This window comes from Melozone crissalis, unplaced genomic scaffold (genome assembly GCF_028551555.1).
Source record: "Melozone crissalis strain CALT ecotype California unplaced genomic scaffold, PUWL_Pcris_2 ptg000027l_1, whole genome shotgun sequence".
Classification (NCBI taxonomy): Eukaryota; Metazoa; Chordata; class Aves; order Passeriformes; family Passerellidae; genus Melozone; species Melozone crissalis.
The window spans coordinates 66,679,685-66,701,025 of NW_026535805.1; the positions used below are offsets into that span (position 1 = coordinate 66,679,685).

Here is a 21,341-nt window from a genome sequence, read left to right on the forward strand (position 1 = left end):
CTTTAGAACACCAGGCTTCTGACTTCTGTTTATGGGAATTTGCAGGGCACTTGTCATTGGAATACCTTGCTAATGAACTTCAGGTAGATGTAAAAATCTTTATCTGGGCCACTTTGCTTATTTACTCATGTAGCAGGGGGCATGTGCTGATGACCTTTAAGACTAATTGCTGCATGCCAATTTTGTTGAATATAAAACCAGATATTAGCTGTAAAACTAAATTTAAAAAAAAGAAAAATTCACTTTTCCCTCTCTTGATTTTGTCTACAGATTTTTTTTTTAAATTCTTATTGTTTATTTTTTTTTCTGGGCATTGATGTTTCAACGGCCAAGGTGCAGAGGCTGTATCAGTACAACCACAACATACACCCAATGTGTGCCTCTTTAAAAGGTCATGATTTAGGCAACCAAGTTGACTGGAGTTTTTGTGTAAAATGTAGATGTCTGTGGAAAAATGGTGACCAAACTAGAAGATTTCATGATCTTTTCTAGGTCTTTGTATCTTTGGGAAACAATGAACCGTATGGAAGTTGTTTTTCTTTCTTCAGGAGCAGGCTGAAATGGTTTCTTTATCACATCCTGTTACCTGTGCAATTTAGCTTGCATATTCTCCTGAAGTTTACACTTAAATTACTCTCTTATTCCCAGCTGTCTGTAGCATCAGAGCTTTTAACTTTTATCTTGATGTTATCATGGATGGAGCTTTCTGGCTCTGAAGTGATCAGAGATCACTTGTTATGCAGATGAACAAGCTGAAGAGCAATTTCATAGCAGCAATTCTGAATGAATCAGAAGTGCAGTGAGGATTAACAGGATTGTCAAGCTGTGCCTTGCTGAGAGGTACACCCATCCACTAGATACATCTTTGCCTACTTCCAGTGATCCTGCATCACAAAATATTCAAAACATTTCCTAATCTAGTTCTGCACACAAGTAAATGCATGTACTGTGCCCTAACTGCTGAATTCAGTCAAATTTTTAAAGTATGCAAGTATTACATGCTTATGATATATGTACAATGAATGTGATTTGCATGGAACTAAATGCTGAGACATGTTTCTCAAAAGCATTGAAAAGTGTTTCCTGAGCAGATTGCAGTATTTTTAGTGTTGCAGATGAAAGTTCTGTCATTGTTACAGTGGGTCTAATGTTTGTAGATAAAGGGCTCAGGCTGTTGCCAAGTTGTTGATAAATATAGGTCCAAAGCTATTTGAAAAAAGAAAGTGCTCATTTCTTAAAAACAATATCATTGCATTTAGTTCTATTTCTATGAAAACATCCTTCCTGGTAAATCAGTAATGTCTAAATTAGTTTGATGTGATGTGGTAAAAAGATATCTCTGGTAACTTAAAAACGGCATCATTAGAATTTGAATCAATACTTTTGCAAACAGGCCTCATGGACAAGTCATGCAACCAAGTAAAGCTGTGCTGGTTTTAAGTGGATTCCTGAGAGATTACAGGATTTCTGTGCAGGAAGATATAGCAGGACTGATTTTCAGAACTTATTTACCTAATTTCTTTGGACAAGTGTGCCTGATTGGTGGATATACACCTAATCTCACATTTGAGAGAAATAATCAGGAAATTAGGAGAATGTCTGCTAATTTTCTGTCAGAGATGGGTTACTTTATTACACTTCATTGAAATGATTATGTTTTGTAAGCTTAATAGCTTAATTCTGTCACAGAAGTTCAGAGTCCTGTCAAAAATTTGTTGTTTTATAAATCATACCCAGAGTAGAAAACTGGTAATTCCCACATTTGGATGGACTGGAGAATAACTTTGTAATGTTCCTATGCTTTAAAGATTCTGTAAAATATTTCTCTTCCACACAAATACGAATACCAATTTTCCGATGAGTTCTAATATTCTGATTAGCCTGTTGTTTAAAAGTGAATCTACCTTTGTAGGCTGGAGGCATTGGCAAGGCAGGATTGTTGTATCATGCATGGCAAAAAGATTGATCTAGTGCAAACCAAGACTATTGACAATCCTTTAACTTAATTTTATAATGGGAATAATAACGTGTGCTTTGGAGAGTGAAAATTTTAAACATTATTAAAAACTAAAAGCAATTACAGTGACTCAGAAAAAATAAATACAATAATTGAAACTGGAAAAGGCTGTAATGAGATTATAATGGTACAATAATAATAAAAACAAATAGTAAGCAAAGGCAGATTATGCTTTCAAATATGTAAAGCTCCTGACAATAGCTGTTGAAAAGAAAGGGTAAGATGGATAGGGAACATTTTGGAAACTGATGGTGCAGTAATTGGCTGTGACCTGTGCTTCAGAAGCACTACAAGCAGTAAGAAACTGCCCTTTTGGAGAATAGGGCCAAACTGAGCTATCTCTACATGTAGGCTGAGTGGGGCAAGAGGAAGGCAATTTGGGGCTGCAATCCCCTTTTGGGGGGTAATCTGAAAGCAGGATGTGTTTTGGATTACTTGTGTTCAGTCATAACCTAACCTCCCATAGTACTAATTCTGGCCTGTGATAATATCTTACTTCAGCAGTGAAATTAGAATCCAAAAGTGAGCAATTAAGCAAGAGAGAATTGAAGTATTGTTCTTCTTTGTAGTGTGTTATCTCCCAGAGGTTTTCTGGAACTTCTGGTTACTCTTATTAATGTTTTTACGAATGTACCATCACAAACGTGAGCTGGCACTGCCAGGGCTGCCTCCAAAAGGGCACTGCTGAGAGGGGATTGGCTGCCTGGCCACGTGCTCCCAAAGAGATTTATGGCAATGCCAACATGGGCAGAGAGTCCTGAGCTGGGCTGATGATCCTGTGTTCCCCCACCGTTAAGGTCATGGAAACATCTGTGCGAGCACACAAAAGATGGCAGCAAAGAACCAATCCAGAATGAAACTCACTTTGAATGTGTGTTAATTCCCAGTTGTGCAGCTACAAGTCCCACTGCAAAGCCGCAAGAACCAAGTGGTCAAATGTTGGGGTGCAGAGCTGCCTCTCAGCAGTACTGCATGGGGTTCCACCTTCCAGCACTCAGAGATCCGCAGTGTTAGGTATTGACAGGGATCTATTCAAAGTAAAGAAATAATTTTTTTTTTCAGACATTACTCACTAGATCCAATTTATGATTTATCTCTTCATGTCATGTCTCTCAGATTTTAGTCCAAACAACCATGTGGTTTATACTGAAAGAAGTATTTTGTTTGATCAAGAATTGCAAAACTGCAGAATTTTTTGCTTTTACTGGGCCAGTAGCCAGACATTTGTGTCCCTCACAGCAATTTGAGAGGAGCTCTTCTTCATCTTAGAGAATGCACAGGTTCCACTGCCTAGTGTATTTTCTTATACAGATTTTGTGTTGATTTGTTTTTCAGGTTGCTTCTCTAAGCTCTTCTTTTTTCCTTCCCTTTTATTATTTTCACATTTCCTTTTCCATTCTCTTTTCCTTTTTTCCCCTTTTAAATTAGAAATTATAGGTGTGTTTTCAACCAGGCTATAGGACCTAGGCTACTTCTTTACTAGCAAACAAAAACATGCAGTGCAAACATCCAAATATCATCCACAGATCCAGAGATGTTGTTATTTTCCAATCCACAGATTTTATTATTTTCTGTGTTGTTGAATTGTTAACATTGAGGGTTTTTTCCACTGAAGTTTTTGCTTGGGGCCAAAACTATCTGTGTCTCAGGGAGTTCCTAGACAAGGACAAGTGGTAGCTGAGGCTAAGGACAGAACCTAACAAGAGCTTCTTGGATGCAGCCACTCATTTTAGAGGAAATGTCCAGAAAATTGCATGGGCAGGTTGTGCATGTCACCCTCACAGTAAGCAAATGCTCCTTGGTGAATTTTTCTTGCTGGTGTTGATGTGGCACAGGCCTTTGTGTGCAGAAAAGGGATATTGGGGAAGGTTGTGAATGACCCCTGGGTCTGGGCTGAATAACAGCAGCTCTGTCTATGAGCTGGATTCAGAGGTTCTTGCTGTGAAAGTAGAAGAATAATGCTGAGTATCCTAAATTCCTGACGATGATCAGGTTCATCCTTTCTGTTTCATTTCCAACCTGTCACAGCACTGGTTCTCCATTTTGGTGCTATTTACTTCCCCCTCTGCCCCTCAGGCTCCTCACTCCTGGTTCACTCCTTGCTGAGGAAGTTTGAGTCTCTACCTCTGAACTTCCCATTGCACTCAATACTGGTGTTCCCTGGAAACAGGGAACATACTTTGAACCCAGTTTTTTAACTTGAATGTTATTACTGTGAGGACCCTTTTTTTTAGAAACATCTCTGAGTGGCAATCTGAGCCAACCAAAGCAAAGCTTAGCTTCAAATGTTTGGGTCAAGGCAGTAAATTATACATATTGTTGCCTTCATGCTCACTTTGCACCAGAAAGGCTGTTGTGTATCTGTGTAGAAAACTTAGTGCCTGGAAAAACAGGTCACAACCTCTTGGCAATCTTATACACACCTCATAATAATGATAATAATAATAGACATTGCTCATATATGTGCATTTGAGTATCTCAAGAAAATTCTTAAAATGTGACCTAGAAGCTCATATGCCCTGAATTCTTTTCTTCTCAGTGGTCTCACAGACATCTGATGTCTTCATGTTTACAATGCAGTCTTTCTACTTCATGTTTAAAAAGGCAGACGAAGCTGACAGTGACTTACTTTCTATAGAGTCGAGGCTCTAAAGGTCTTTTTCAGTTGATAACTTTTTTCAAGCCATATTTTCTGTACTGATCTTTGGCCATTTTTTCATCAGCCACTTTTTGTATTCTTTACATCTTGGCACAGTGGTAGTGCCTCTGCTGGGGCTGGTGGGAACGCGGGATTTGAAAAGGGCACGGATACTGAATCATGCACAACTTGTATTCTCATGAAAAACATGTACAGTGTCTTACAAGTTGCTCCCAGGAGAATTTTACTTAAATGTTAATAAGACACAGTAGTAATGCATTAGCAACATCCATGAGAATAGCTGAGGATGAGCTAGCAGTGCTGGGAATGGGCCAGGCTGGGTCCTGCCACTGTGCTGCCAAGGCAGGGGTGTCCCATGCCCGAGTGGTTGCTGCTGTGTGTCCTCCAGAGAGGACAAATCCTGCCAGCTTGTTCTCAGCTTCTGCCAAATGAACCTAATTAAAACAGGAATACACATTTTATACTGGGGCTACGCGTAGCTACCTCTGTGCTTTAAGGAAAATGACAAAATTGCATATAAACAGAAAATCTGGAGGGACTGAGAAGGCAGTAATTTTTCCATTTATAGATTTATTGCTGTATGAGGGAAGATTATAACCATGTCACCTAGATTAGTGACATCTGAGTTATCTGAACTGGTTTTGTGTGCTCATTGACAGCTCTGTGACTTTCTGATCTTGTTGACATGGAGGACAGTGTGGAATACCTCCAAGATTGCCTATGACCAGTATTTTTGACCTCAAACATAAAACTATAGAGTTACAGTAAGATACAGCATTTTAGCTTTTTAGTGTATGAACTGTTTCCTCTAGTTTCCAGTTTATGTAAATGTAGATTACAATTCACATATATTAAACTAAGTTACTTTTCAAAATTAGGATACAACCATAATTTTTTCCCAAATTTCTGTCAAATTAAAAATGCTCCAATTAAATGTTAGTAAGAAACTTTTTCTTGTTTTCTTGTCTCTATAGTATTAATTTTCTGCTACGTGGGAATAGAAGAAAAAGACCTTATTATTGTTATTTCTGTTAAGGTTCCATACACATTCTTCATGACAGCACCTTAGTTTTGAATATTGCAAGGGGAAGGGAAATAATTAAACTTTAATCTGTTCTGTTGGATACATGACTAAAAGCCATGTTAGGAAAACAGCAAATGCAAATTTCTTTCAGTGAAAACTTGAAAACTGAAAAAAAAGGCATTTGAATATTCTTACTTTAATATTTTCAGCTAATGTAAGTATCTCTTATAATTTGATTTTTGTGAAGACTTCTGGAAAAGTCTCAATTTTATTACAGCATGGTTTTATAGAAAAGAAAAAAAAAAAAGAGGCAGCAAACATTATTTACTCCAGTGTTCACAATACTCTGAAAGTAGAAGTAAAAAAAAAGGGACAGCCTCTGAGCAAGAGAGGCTGCAGTTTTACGTTCAGTCATATTAGATCTGTAGCTACTTTTCCCCTTTCCACTCATTTGTATGCAGCTGGACTGGAGGAAACCTCTGCAAGGAGGTCTGGATGGGTACCAGTGGTGCAGAAGAAAACATTCTCCTTTATTAAAATGTGGCCCACTGCAAAGTAGGAGCCCCATGGAGAGCAAAGGTACAGTGATGTTATAATTAGCATAGCTGTACTCAGGTAAAGTGAACATCCAGCATCAGAAAATTATATATAGCTGATTGAACCCAGCATCTTGAAAATCAGGTTGTTAAATGAACTTTAGTGACTGGGAATTTGATGTTTAGCTGTAGTTCAGTTTCTCCCACCACTCCCCCCAGTAATGTAGATATTTTGCCTAAAAGCATCTATTCTGTCACTTGTTCCTAAAAGAAAAAAAGATGTCCTTCAGTGATATTTGATGAGCATGTTTGGAAACCTTAGTTCTAAAATAAGGAGAAATTATTTTTCATGCCTAATGGTTCAAGCAATGCATCCCTTATAAAAAAACAAACACAGAATAATTTCGTTTGGGAAAGACCTCTAAGTTCTGATCAAGACCCATCATTATCTCAGTACTGCCAAGTCCACTATTAACCACAACCCTATGCACCATATCTACACATCTTTTAAATATCTTCAGGGACAGTGATTCCACCACTTCTCTGAGAAGCCTGTTTCAATGTTGACAACCCTTTTGGTGAAGAAATTTTTCCTAATATCCAAAATAAACCTTCCCTGTTGCAACTTGAGGCCATCTCCTCTCATCTTGCTGCTTGTTAGTCAGAAAAGAGACTGACCCCCATCTCTCTGCACCCTCCTTTCAGGCAGATGTAGAGAGCAATGCTGTCTCCTTTGAACCTCCTCTTCTCCAGACTGAATAATCCCAGCTCCCTCAGCTGCTGCTCACCAGACTTCTGCAGCTTCCTGCAGCTTCCTGAGGAAGCCGAATTAACTCTTAAAGTTAGTGCTAGATGGGTAAAGCAGTGTGTACACACTCAGGACACTGCACAACAAACAGGAAAATAAGCCAAGAGAAGTCACAGTGAACAATCTAAAGGAAGCTGTTGATCACAAAGAATACTTTATTAGTAAAAATGGATTAAAATTCTGAGAATAACACTTGATCATCATGCATTAACTTCCTGCAGTATGAAAGAAAATGGTTGCTTGTTCTGCATGCCTGGTCATTGTAGGTCCTCCCAGCCAGGAGGCTCTTCAGAACACCACTAAGCAGCTGCAATTTGTGCTTTATGAAAAAGTTGTCCTGAAATAAATCATCCCAGAATCACCCATTGTAGCAATGAAATTACTCTGGTTTGGTGAATGCCATCTTTCGCAAATTCCCTATAGGCTGAAATGGATCAAGACATTAACGTGAGCTTGGGGCTTAAACTTAGGACATTGAGACAAAGGATATATCACCATCAGGTAAGTTTTCTCCATAACAGAATTATCAGCAGCCTTGCATTTCAGACATGTCTTTGCACATAGCAAGATACTACATACTTTATTTGGAGCACCAACTACCAACCAGACAGATACTTTTAGATATTGTTCTTAGCTTATATATAAATTTGAAAATTTAATATTCCTATTTTGGACTGAAAGTGCACTTCTCAAAGTGTCTCTGCTCCGGCTGTACTCATGAATTGTTGATTAATAACGAGTTTGTATGTCTATCCATAATGCACACTTACCTAGTCAGACCTATTCTGTTGCTTCTATATATTTCACCAATAGATGGAGTAGAAAGAGCCGTAAATTCTTTAACGATTCATTCAGATGATAGCTTAATTGTAAAGTAATTCTGGCCTGCAAGAAGTTATGTAATATAATACCAGCTTTTACATTTGTAAATTAAATAAAAATACATGCAAGTGTCTTTACTAAACAAGGCATTTGACAAAAAGACTTCCTTTTACCTCAGCTATTCTTTGGTGTCCTAGCAGTAAAGAAATTTTTTTGGAATATACTATTGTACACAGCTGTTTGGTAGGAGGAAGTGGGGGTGTCTTCAGTGAAACACATAAGTTTTGCATGCAAAGAGTACTATTTTTGTTGTGCATTAATATTCAGTTTTGTTAAGGTAGATCAAGAAGAAACAAGTTCTGTAATCAGCAGATTCTTGACAGTAATCTATTAACTGACATTGATTTCCATTATTAAATGTTCATGTTAAGTATAATGCCTGCACAATTAAGTGCAATGTGTACCTCTCAGAGAATAAAATAAAACCAAACATGATGCAGGGATTTCTTTTTTCTTTTCCTTTCAACTATTATATTGTCATGCTTTGTTATTCCTGAGTCTCCCTATCATGAAATGTGAAATTATGTTTGTTCAGATTTATCAACCTGGCATTCTTGAACTTTGTGACATAGGAACTATGAGTTTAATGTAAATGTTATTTTTATTCATTTTGTACTTCAGTAATGCAGTCTTCAATGGATAAAAGAACCAGGCTTACTGCACAGAGTTTAGACAGAGTGAATAATAAAATATGCTTTCTCTTTAGAGATTAAATTAATAACCACTGTCTAGTTTAGTAATTATAACTGTCTTGCTCTTGCCTGCTTCTCTCTCCATTCTGTTCATGAGTATCTTTCTCCAAGACAGGGATTTGCAGACTTGATTCCTAAATGGTGAGCCTATAATGCCACTGGAATCTGGGCAATGAAAACAGTCCTAGAAATATTATGACTCAAGCATAGAAGCTAGCTTTTGCAGTCTCTCTTCTTCCTCTCTTTTTACTATCCTTTCATTTTTTCCTTCCCTTTATCTCTCAGAATTGAAAACCATCTGATAAATATAGGCTTGAAAATTCTATTACAGCAGAGACATTGGTAGATTGTTATTTTTCCTCAAAGTCTGAAAATGAGGAGAGACTTAAAGGGAAAAAGCCTCTGCCATGGGTGTTCTTCACCATCCCATGCTGAAGGGAAGGGAGAAGGCAGCTCTCCAAACTTCCTCTACCTCAGAACCAGTTCAGTCATTGTTACATAACCACATCCAAGCAGGTTCAGACCCCCCACCTGGCAAGAGCATATGGTGATGTGAGGGGATATTTAATCTGGTGTGCTTCCTTTTTGTTGGAGTGAGGCAATGGCATGTTCCAGGCATCAGAAGCCTCCAGCTGGTGCCATCTCACTACCTTACCTTGTGTGCACGGGCACCCAGGGCTGACCAGGGAGCAAGTGCTACGTGACCCTTACTGAGGTTAGAAGAGCGGAAGGGTTGACTTGAATTATTGATGGATGCAGTTCCCATGCAGGTTATGCCGACTCTGTGACCCTCTCACCTGCCCAGATCCTGTTCCGCTGTGTCTCTTGTTGTCGCAGTCAAGGCGGTCACGGCACAAAGCAGAAACCACAAGCAGTCTCAGTTGGCAACACTTTATTAGTGAACATGGCTGATCTTTTATACACTTTCCAATTGTCTTTCCAACCCTTCATCTACCTTAACTATTGGCCACAATAAGTCAATAGCATGCTATTGGTGAAAAGTTATAGTGACTTCACCTAACTTTCTAAAAATGCTTCGTCCAGCTGCAAAGTGCTCTTATCTTTCTTCTCTTGATCTCCTTGGTTACAGCCTTGGAGAAAGCTCCTTATCAGTTTCTTCTTACTTCTCGGCTTCTTCTCGCTCCTTTAGCTAACAGGCCCGCTGTTAGCCCCTTCCACATCTTGTACCTATCATAGGACATGGTGGGACAGCTGGTGCCAGGGTAGCCTTTCTGTGTGAAATTTCTCAGTCTGAGGGTAGAGCAGACCTCTTGTCAGGAATTGGGGTGTCTTCTCTAAGCCTGTGGAGGTAGGCTAGCACCATTGGGCTAGAGAAAGGTAATTTTGATTTGTGATTTAGGCAAAAGAACTTCAGTCTCTTCAGGGAAAGGTAAGTCAGAAGATTTTCAAAATAATAATGTACTTTTAACCTGAACCCCTTCTGTGATAACTTAAAATGCAATAGCACTAATAAGCCATCATTAGCAATGAAGTCCCTTCCCATTGCACCCAAGAATGTGCTGTGAAGAGTTACGCCTCTTCTCTTCTGAAAGTTGTTGGAGCTCTCCCCCTCTCCCTGTTCTCCTTGAGCAAGAGCCAAGAGTGATGTCTGCCTCCATTGTAAATAATAATAGACCCGGTGGGAATTGCCTGAACCAACAGTTGCCTTCTCTTAAAAAGAGAAATAAGTTTTTACTGAAGTTCATTTCTCCTGGCGGCTTGGGAAAAGGCCAGGTTGCTCATGCTGGTGGTTACTCATGCTTCAATATCTTCTGCTGCTTATAGCTTGAGTTTGCTGTTGTTTTGTACATTTTGCCACTCTCCCAAGTATCTTGTCAGAGATTTTATACCAAGTAGTTTATGTTTGTCCTTTTCACCCAGCCAGATATGGCTCTAAATAAAATACCTGCTCTGAAAGAAAAGAAAATTGGGAACTAGAAAACAAGTCAACCTTTCAACTGAGCAACAAACTACAGTCATATGTTTGAGGACAGATTTTAACCCCAGTCTTGAACCACAATTCATCTGTATTTTGACATGCTCCTGGCACAGAACAGACAAGGAACATCAAATATGGCTTCTGAAAGAGCTTTTATGCTGGAGGACTTGTGCAATCCTCCTGTGTGAGGCCTGAGGATACAGACTGGCCATAGCTCCTGAGAGCTGGACTAATCATTTCACAGAACTAGAACAGAGTTACAAGATTTTTCTTATGTTATTTTCTCCCTTTAATTCAGAACCATTGAATTACCAGTTTTGAATGATATTTTTTAAAGCAGGGTCTTAAGTGATTTCTTTTTTTTTTTTTTTAAATATAAACTTAAGTACTGCTTTCATGGCACATTTTAACTTCAAAAAAAGTCTGGAATTTTAATTTGCATTTTGCAGTCAGAGTAAAATATGAGTAGAATTGAAGACTTAAAGATATAAACTATTGGTAATTCTGTTGATTAGGAACCCAGAATATCTGTTGCAATTGCCTTGCTTGATCTTTTATATAATGCAATTAATGTGATTTCCTTTAAATAATACTTGTTTGAATTTGACCCAATCTTTTAGGTAGAAAAAATCTAATTATGATTTTAAAAATTGAGCCATTTTTATAAGAACTTCCCCTTCTCACAGTGTTCCTGATGAACATTTGAGTGACATATTTAATAGCAGTTTACTTTAGTGCCATTTCAAACCCCCAGTAAAACATTTTAGTAATCTTACTACAAGAGCATAAGGAATACTTAGTGTCTTTAAGGGACATTATATTAGTTAAGATTAAATTATTTCTTTTTTCTTAATATAGTAGCTCTGTAATTTTCAGTCAGATAGTTGTTTTTGTCTTTATATCTTTTTGTGTACTTGGATTTCCTGTCAATGGCTTTGTTTGGAGCAAAAATCTTGTAAGAAAAACAGAGCAAGACACTAATCACTTAGAGAGTTCCTGAAAATTTGACAAATTTTATACTAAAATTTTTTAAATAATTAAATTTACCATATATAATGCAATTGCAGACAGAAAATATACTGCTGGATTGGTTGTTGGAATTCTTTGTTCATTTTTATTTTCTCCATATGTTAGAGAATTGATACTCTGTCCAGGATTTCAGTGAAGCAACACAATTAAAAGTTCAATGTTTTCCAAATAAAATAGTTTTAATTGTTTTTTCTCAGGAAGGACTTTTTACACCTCCACAATAATAAGCATTCTTATGTGCTTCAACCAACCACCCACTCACTTTCTCTCTTTAAAGGATCATCTATCCCAATTACCATTGAGACTTTTCAGTCTCTCATTAAATTTGGAGCAGTAGGCAATTTAATCAGGTGGTGATCAGTGTGATATTACAGAACATGACCTTTATAAAGTGTATCTAACAAATTTGGATATTCTGTGTTACTAAACATACTTAGTGTTTAGTTAGTTTACAGTTCTCTTTGGGAGAAAAAAAGTGACTCATAGACAGCACTGGTAAGCAAAAAAAAAGAAAAAGGTTTTATGTATGTTATTCGTCTTTAATTTGAAGTGTTTTCTCTTGCATGTCAAGCAAATACGAATTTCCACCCCCCATTTGGACATGTTTGAATCAACCCTGGAGCTGACTGAGGATGTGGGACATTGGTACAGCATCATTCTTCAGATGAACGCCACATTCTGCCTTTTTTTCCCCTAGTCAGAGTGTCACCTCCCCTTGCTTGCAGAGAAGGAACCCTCTGCAGATGGAGCTTTACGTGGTGAGCTGTGACTCAGAGCGGCCGTGGGCTGCAGCGGAGCCGGGGCGGTGGAGCTGCGGAAGCGGAGGGGGTGCTGCAGCCTCTCCCAACCTTCTGGGGGCTCCAGGGGCTCTGCAGCTTCCACAGGGGCCTTTTCTGGAAATCCCTGGAGACTCAGGGCACTGCTCTGCCAAAAAGTGGGCTTCAGCTAGGGCCAGGATGTAGGGTAGGAAATCTGCCTGGCCAAAAGGAGTTTCATGCTGGTGTAGAAGGGTTTGGCATGGCAGTATTGAAGCACACTAAGCCATTCAGTTTGTTTGCTGCCTGTGCTCACCAGGAGTTAGGAAATCGGAGCTACCCCAATACCAATGAGACACTGAAAATTTTGTTTGAGTTTATTAAATTTACTTGTGCAGCACAACACAAGCTCTAAAGCAACTATCTTTCCCTAATATTCAGATCACAAATCTGGTTGATTTTTTTTCCCTGCCCATAAGACTGCAAACACTGATAGTCCTTAAAAATTCTGTAATTTGAAGCCTTAGATTCAAAACCCCACACCAGGAACTTAACCATAGGTCTTTTTATGGATAATCCCAATTAGGTAAAGCTGTCCACCCATGTGCCATTTGGAAGCTCTAAATCTAGATTTTCCATCACACTGGGTGAATTGCAAGTTAGATAGGTAGGATCTGACTTCTGAGAGGGTGAATATTTTATTTCTTCTCCTCTAGTACTAAAATAATCTAATGGATGCCCTGAGATATAACATCCAGTGTATTTTTGCATCTCTGCTTTAGATATTAACATGTTCTGAGTATCCAAGTATCTTTTTCATACTATCTTACATTATGTAGTGCAACATTACTGCTGCCAGCCAGAGAGGAAGAGATGACATCCTCTTCTCTGCATGCAGATCTCTGAATTCCTGTAACATAACCCTCATATGTTTCTTCAGCTAGGCCCATCTCATATCAGAAGTACAAAAGTATTTTTGTCAAGGGGTCAGGACTACAAGTACATTTGTGAGGGGTAATTTAAAGGTGGTATTGCTATTGCAGTTGAGTCCTGAATCAATTCCTTCTAGGAAAAGAAGGCCAGTTTAATGAGATACGAATTAACAAAGGTTCACCAGTTTCTTCCCTCTGTGGAGTAAAGGAATTAACAAAAAACCACTATGCCAAAATTTAGCATCCTGATTTTACCTTTCATATTTCCCAAGTACACATCCAGGAAGAAAATTCATCAGTTGTCTCTAAGCAACGTGTTAGGCAGCGTTGCAATTTTTCATGTGACTCTAAAATAAATAATTTATCTCACGTAAAAAGTGAGGACACCTCTGTTGAATGGTGGGTTAGTTTGTAAAAGGCAGAAGATTTATATCTGATTATTTTGAATCCTTACTATGAGTCTTGTCTGGGAATGCTGCTCATCAAAAACTCACATTGAAATGGGAAGAGAAAGGTAAGATTAAGAAACAGAATGCTTTTAATATCTTACAGCACATCAAGTTACCTGTAAGTCTTTTTTTAAAAGACATTGCATTCAGTAGAGCAATGTTTTTAGGAATGTACCTTTATCCTTATTCAGATATGTCAATTACTGACTGATTAACACAAGATGAATTGAAGAAAGGTCTGGAGGGGATTTTACAGATGTCCTAGTCATGAGAAACTTTACAAAAAGCTTGTGAAGCTGCCCACAGATTTGAAGCTGTGAGAAATCTGAAATGCCATGGATGACTACGAAGCTACTTAAAATTTCTGAGGTTAATGGGCTGCATGGTAGGGATTATGAGCATCACTTAACTGCTCTGCTTTTACAGAACAGACTTTTCCTCTTCTAATAACATTAATTATGAAGCATATGTATTCTGAGATGACATAATGGATGCCATTGTTCCATTTATGAAAACATTTGATGTTTACTAGTGTTGGTGAAGGGCAGCATATTGCATAGTCCTGTTATACCTAATTTTCTGTTGTACATAATACAACATTAGTTCAGACACACTTTATTTGAATGCCAGTAGAACGCCACTGTTTTCTTCTTCACATTACATACAGTAAAAAACTATTCCCACTTTTATTATAGTCAGGAAATCAAAGTACACCTCATCTCATGCCTTCATTATTATAGAAAATGAGTGATGGCCTTCTTCAGCCTTGTGAGTATTCTTTCCAAAGAAAAGCAGCCTGATTTTCAACATCTGAAAGTTCCACATTATTACTTTTTCTCCAAGAGGTCTCCTGGCTTTTATCCCCTGCAGAACTAATTTGGACTAAACAAAGACATAAGCAAACTTATCAAGTGTCTGGGATGAACATAAGAGCTGGTAGATGGCAACAGCTACAGAGAATAGAGCTCCATTTTCCAAACAATCATAAACACTTACATCTTCCCATCCTTTTTCCTCTGAGAAATGTAGATGGGAGCCTTTCAGTTTGGTCCTGGATGTGCAAATACAGCTATATTATTAAAGACCACTGAAAATTAGTATTTTTCAGTTTTGGTATTTTGTTCTTGTTACCATAAGCAAATGAAACTAGCAGACAAAAGCCTCTTTCACTGACAAAAAGCTCTCACATATCAAAAATCTCTTTCTAGAGAGTGATAAAATTACATCAAATATTTTTTGCCTCCATTCAGAAGGTTATTAGTCTAAGATTTGAATAATTCCTAGAATTTTACTGGTGTCCCCTCACCCCCATATTATTGATGCAGATTTTCTGGGATGCTCCCAACTTCCACCCCATTCTAAACTAATGGAAATGTTCGGCATTGAGAAGGATTTTTCAGTTACTGTAAGGAGAACAAAATTTAGAATACAGTAGAGACTGAACACACCTCACTACTTTAAGAACTGAAGATCCCTTTTTCTCAGATGTGTAAATCTGAACAGATTCTATCAGGTTCAAAGCTTAAGTAAAGTACATATTCTACGAGTTTTGTCATTTGAGCTGCATTTAGCCATTTCTGAAATCTTGTGAATAAAACATTCCCTGCCTCTGCCTTACAAGCAAGGAAGCATTGATTTGGAGACAAGTGCTTCGAGATGTGCTCTACTGTTCATCACTCTGAGGTACTAAATTGCAGAAAGCCCTATAATGTTTTGCTCCCTCATGCCCGTCCTTAACAAACTCTTTTATAGAAGGTTTAAATTATTAATATTGCAACAATAAAGCTCACAGCTACTACTCAGCTCCTTAGCTGGCTGCTGGATAAAATTCTCTCCCCACAGTGGTGGGCACACCAGTAATACATTAGCAGACTGGGTTAAAGACAAATCTCACAAAAATGATGGATATGGAAGAAGTGAAAATAATAGCTCTGAAAAAAACTTGGAAACTGTTGATGTTAAGTGTGTCTAAAGCACTGCAATTGAGGAAGGACCTGAAGGCTGCTCCTTGTATTGTCAGTGATTGTTTAGTTTTGGTTTCCTTTGAATGATCTCTCTGCAAATGAAGAAAACAACCAAAATGCAAGCTTTGTTTCCTGAACTGAGAAGTATCTTTGAGCCTTTTACGCACACACCTTTTGAAAATGTCTTTTCAATCCACAGTTCTATTTTGGCTTGGACTCAGTTTTGTGTGACACATCTTTAAAGTTGTTTTGAGTTAGGGATACATATATATTTAGCTTAGTACTGGCTGAAGATTATCCTGTTTCTAGTGCTCTATGCAAGATGGATCCAGTCCATGAAAAATACCTTTCCAATAGAGAGAAATCTATGGAGTTTTATTATTTTCAGAAAAAACTATTGTTTTCTGAGTCCAGTAAGGCTTTTCTCGCCACCTCATTGAAGGGTGACCCCATTAACTTTCATGATTTGGGAAGTATGAACAAAGGCTACTGCTGCAGTGAGTGCTCTTTCGATAAAAGAATGCTAAGAGTCTGCGAAGTGCAGGGTTACTATCCTGTCCATTTTTATTGTAAGTAGATGTGCTCTTTAATGGAGCTCTGTAGGAAAAAAAAATCCCTTTTCAAATGCAATTAGTCCACAGCTGCTGTGATGTCCAGCCCCCAGCTAGACTGGGCACCACCCTGCCTGCCCTGGGGTCTGTGGCTGGTGTGCCCAGCTCTGTGGAATGGAATGGAATGGAATGGAACAGAAGAATAAATTATTTTAATTGGAAGGGACCTCCAATGGTCACCTAGTCCAAGTGTGTGACCAGTTCAGGGCTGACCAAAAATTAAAGAAGTTATTAAGCATAGTCTTGTTACTAAGGGCCTGTGTACTTACATGCCCATAAGCTGTATATTTTCCTCCTTGAAGCCAAGCAGATCATGACTGCAATTATTCTTTGGAGGCATTCAAGGGAAATTACAGATATGGAGGAATAGCAAGCATTTTTTTAACCCTGTGCTGTAAAGTGTGTGACCATTAGGATGGTCATATATAGCCTTCCTCTTCCCTCCCTGTTGGCTGTATTGCACATGTTGCCACTGCAGCTCATGTTCAGAGACTGTGTTGTGTACCTAATGCTTCACAGTCACTCGAGTCATCACTAAGGGTTGAACCCAGAACATTTTTGTGAGTTTGTGTCAATGAATTCAAGAAGGTTATGCTAGGCCCAGATGTTTTTGGTATTCAGACGGATGTTTAGGGAAAATCCCACCAAACAAGGTCATTCTGGTGTCCTGAGCTAAGCAGAAGAAACTATTAATGTTCCATGTGAGGATCCAGAAATGAGCTCTGTGTTAAGAAATGTAGAAGCACAACTATTCATGTAGTAGTTTTTGAATGCTAAGAAGTTATATGGTAGGAAATAGATTAAATTCTTACTGTTATCAGCATACTAGTATAATGTAATATGGCAATAATTTACCTCATTTGATGGATTTTTAAAATTTCTATCTTAGAAGCCAAGTGATGTGAGACTTCTTTTCTGTGCTACCTTCTGTTGAATCCTTAGTCTGAGAAACTGTAGGACTCTGGGTCAGAAGACAATCACCGAGATCTTTCTAGTAGCTAGAAAGTCTGTAATTTTGTTCTGTATTTATCTCCCAAAGTGGCCCAGGAGGCAAGAACAGGGTCTCCCAGTTGCCAGCAGGTTCCCTGGCATCTCTTCTGGTTCAAGACACTCTGAGGTTTGGACTGGGATTAGCTCAGTTGGTCGGACCCAGGTGCTAACAGCACCAAGGCTGTGGGTTCAACCCCTGTGTGGGCCATTCATTTCAAAGCTGCACTTGATCCTTGTGGGTCCCTTCCAAATCAGAATATTCCATGATTCTGAATTAAAAATGCTCTTCTGGAGCAGGAGCTGTCAGAGCTGTCCTTACCTAGGCTTTCCAGCAAGGTCTGTATGTGAAAGGATTTGACTCTGCAGCTCTTGGAAATATATAGCCTCTCCAAGCATCCATCTGCCCTCCTATGAAATAGCAACAAAAAAGCATATATTCACAATGATATTTCAGGGGTTAAGTAATTAATGTGTTGAGTAGCTTAATGCAGAAGCACTTTGTATGATTAAGTACTTATGTTCTTAATTAGTTTCAGAATTTGATAATGTTCTTTGTGGTCTCCTGCTGTGGTTCATTTAGAACTTCAGCTTGGTCTTTCCATGGGACTTTACAGGATGTTGTGCCCAGAACACAACTACAGCCCTGGTTTCAGTCCCACCAAAAGCAACAGGACATATTAGCTATTGGAGATTTTCAGTTTCTTTGCAAAAATATTGGAACCCAGAGGAAATACTAATGCTATTGGGCAGGACTGTGCTCATGTTTGTTCATAATTCAAAAGCAAATGCTTCTTTTCCTACCACTCCTCTTGATCCTTGGGGCTAAAAGCCTATGCCAAAGAGACACAGACAGGCCCAATTCCTGAATCTAACTGCAGAAATAAAGTGGTTTTATGTGGTTGTGCAAGTTTGTACAACCTGCACAATCATGGCTTAGTTTTCCAAGCAGCTCTTCTTGCTGAAGATATTGCAGATATGGCGCTCAAACATGCAGTGCTGACTGCAAAATAGCTGATAATCACACCAAGAGAAAAAAGGGATCACTGTCCTTGTACATCTCAGGCATAAAGAGAACTCTTTGGCGGACATTGCTGCACTTCAGCAAAGGAAAGATGGAGTTGTAGTCCCTTGTGTGATAGACTCAAAGAATGCTTGTTAATGCCTAAGTCAGATTTTGGACACAGCGCCTTCAATGAGAGGGGCAAAGTTACATTTTGATGTGAAGAGCAGATAGTGATGAGTAACATTTGGTGACAAAATACTGCCTATCCTGGTTATTTTTTTACAACTTAAAGAGAAGAAGGAAGAGAGAGTGTTTCTTGATACAATACAGATGTATCTCTTCCAAACAGAAAAACTTGTGAAAACTGGCAATGCTTCCCACCTTGAGGCCACCACACTTGCAAAAGCTTCAAGTATTTTAGCCACAGCAATTGTTCTCTAATGTCTGAAAATCCTGACTGTAGGTGGGTAGTCTCCTCTGAGCTTCAGACTTAGCCTATTCATCTATGGAAACACTGAAACTCACCTCTGCTTTTAACTTTTGTGCACTTTCTATCGGTCCACCTGCCCTCATCTTCCTTCAGCTGTTAGCTCTCTTCCTCGTGGCTATCATGATGGAGCCTGATTTCAGATTGTGGCTTCTAGATGCTATGGAAACAGAAATAAATATTTTAACTTTTTTTTTTTTTTTTTTTTTTTTTTTTTTTTGGTCTTTCTTATTATATAAGTGCATTAGTAACAATACATGGCACAGGGAATGCAGTAATCGAATGTGCTGTGCAGAGCTTACTCTTTGTTGCTTAGCAATTAAATGTATGCACGTAGCAGCAGCACTGACAAAGATGCTAATAAAAAGTGACAAGTTATATCTCCAGAAAAAATTACACGATTAAGAAAAAAATATCTGTCAAGATACTGGAGCAACAGCGAATGGTACATATGGGTAGATCGTGTCCCTCCTGAAGGCAAGATCTTCAGGTACTGACCACTAGAGGGGCTGAGATGATGGAAATAGAAGGTATCCACATTTATAGCATGGGCTACAGACACACAGTTGTGCAAACATCATGGTAAGGCTTTCTGTTGTTGTTGTTGTTGTTCCTCTATAATTTGTATTTATTTATACCCATAAAGTGTCTAGAAACATGTCCTGTTTCCTTTGTTTCATTTTTCTCCTCGTTATTCAGGTTTGCAGATTTTTCACAGCCTTTCTGTCTATCGAATTTCTGACTTTGCTAGCAGATCCTTGTGTCACAGTATATGGTTTTATTTATATAACATGATGCAATCTTTTGTGTTAATGTGAATAGAATTCTCTTTGAGACTGGTTCTTTAAGAATACTAAACTGCTTCTCTTTATTTATTTACTTATTTATTTTTAATTCGGAGCAAACATGAAACAGAGGAACTGCACTGTAGGCTGCAATTCTCAAAAAAGCCCAGCATTTAAAGACTTCTTTGTATGTTTAACCTTTCGCTCCTTCTCTCTCATTTTTAATCTTCCAAAATCTGTGTCACTTGTGTTGTGCTCAGGTAGTGCATTGCTTCTTGGTCTGGGTAATACTGATTATACACTTGCTCTGCTGTGGATAAACACAGTCATCAGGGGCTTTTTAGCGCTTTTTCCAAACTAGCTTGACACGTTGTTGCATGAAATTATTTTTACTACATTTAAAGAATCATTTACAGGTTCAAAGTAAGTACTCTTAACACATTTATTAGAATCTGTGGTATTTAGCAAATATTTCTAGTTATGTGGAGGATTTAAATAGTTTTTCTTCTAATAATTCTTTCTGCATTTTAGAGCTTTTCCTCATTAGATTTCTGCTCACCAAAGTGCTGATTCTGCACTTGACAGTCTGCCTGCATAGTGAATTGCAGGATCTGGGCCCAATTTTGATCTATTTATATTATAGTCCATTTCATTTTAGCTGAATGAAAGTACTAATTTGGCTGTACTTGCTTTCAGCATTATCTCAAGTTGTGCCAAATCATCAGACAGTCCATTTGGAGTTTGGCGGGCTTTGCTGAAGCTCCTGCATTTTTGGTCAAGTGCTATTGAAAAAATGTGATTTATAAAAAAAGTAGCCTAACTCTTGGCTTGGTTCAGCAATTCCGGGTCTTTATCTCCAGCTTTAGCAAATAAGATGGACCCTGAATCAGTGCAGATCATGTTGTATTCTGTGTTAACAAAATGAATCGGGCTTCTTTTAATTAATGTACTATACCCACTAAGAAATAGAAATGAAAGCATACAGTAAAAACAATAGTTAAAAATTGGAACATTCCTTGACTTTTCCCCCCCACCTTCATTATGACTGTATTCATAGAACAGTTATTGAGATAACAGTCTACACAGAGCAATCCTGTTATATGATGCAAACAGCAGAAGGCTATTTAATGAGGGTTTTTTTGAGCTAGTCCACCTTATGATCATTCTACTTGTTCTGTATTTTTCCAAAAAGGAGTCTTTTAGCGTAAGTTAAGCAGGCAGAAATTATCTTGTTCAGATGCAACTATATTGCATCCCCAATCAGTGAGGGTAAGGAAATAAGCATGTAAGACAGAACAGAACAAGAAGAGCAGCAGATCATTGTGGTGAAATATTTTATGTGCATTTGGTTGTGATCTTTTTAACAAGATATTTTACATCTAGCTCAGGACACTGAAACAAACATCCAGAAAAGAGAAGATTTGAATCCACTGGGGTGTTATAAACCAAAATTTTCCTCTTCCTCCTACTCTAGTAAATGCTATCATGGCAAAATAAGCTTTGAGAGAATCACTTTGATTTGTGAAATACTTTTCTCCAAAGGCTGCATTTTGAAAGCTATTTCCGAATAAGCCTGTGCTACCCAGAAGTAGCAGAAGTATTTCATATTCCAAAAAGATTTTTTAAACATATTTATGTATGCCTTCCTACCCACATTACCTGCAATGACAGGAAAACATGTGTGTGTGTATACATGTATGTATGTGTGTATGTATGTGTGCATATATAATGCAAAAGGGAAAAGCAAATGCTTTACAGAAATGTCTACTTAAATGTCTG

General features: G+C 38.2%; 1 protein-coding gene across 15 annotated transcripts in view; it reads left to right on the top strand.

Moving 5' to 3' along the window:
• Positions 1 to 21,341, top strand: part of DLGAP2 (DLG associated protein 2) — a 450,442-nt gene that overhangs the window by 97,209 nt on the left and 331,892 nt on the right. For 6 of the 15 annotated variants that reach the window (XM_054280603.1, XM_054280605.1, XM_054280604.1 and 3 more), the window contains exon 1: positions 19,333 to 19,359. The exons of 6 other annotated variants lie outside the window; for them this stretch is intronic. In XM_054280603.1, the coding sequence (XP_054136578.1) occupies positions 19,357 to 19,359 (3 nt within the window). In that variant the 5' untranslated portion in view covers positions 19,333 to 19,356. Of the gene's footprint in view, positions 1 to 19,168; positions 19,360 to 21,341 lie in introns of those variants that run through there. 3 more of the 15 variants (XM_054280613.1, XM_054280615.1, XM_054280620.1) reach the window with 2 other exon arrangements.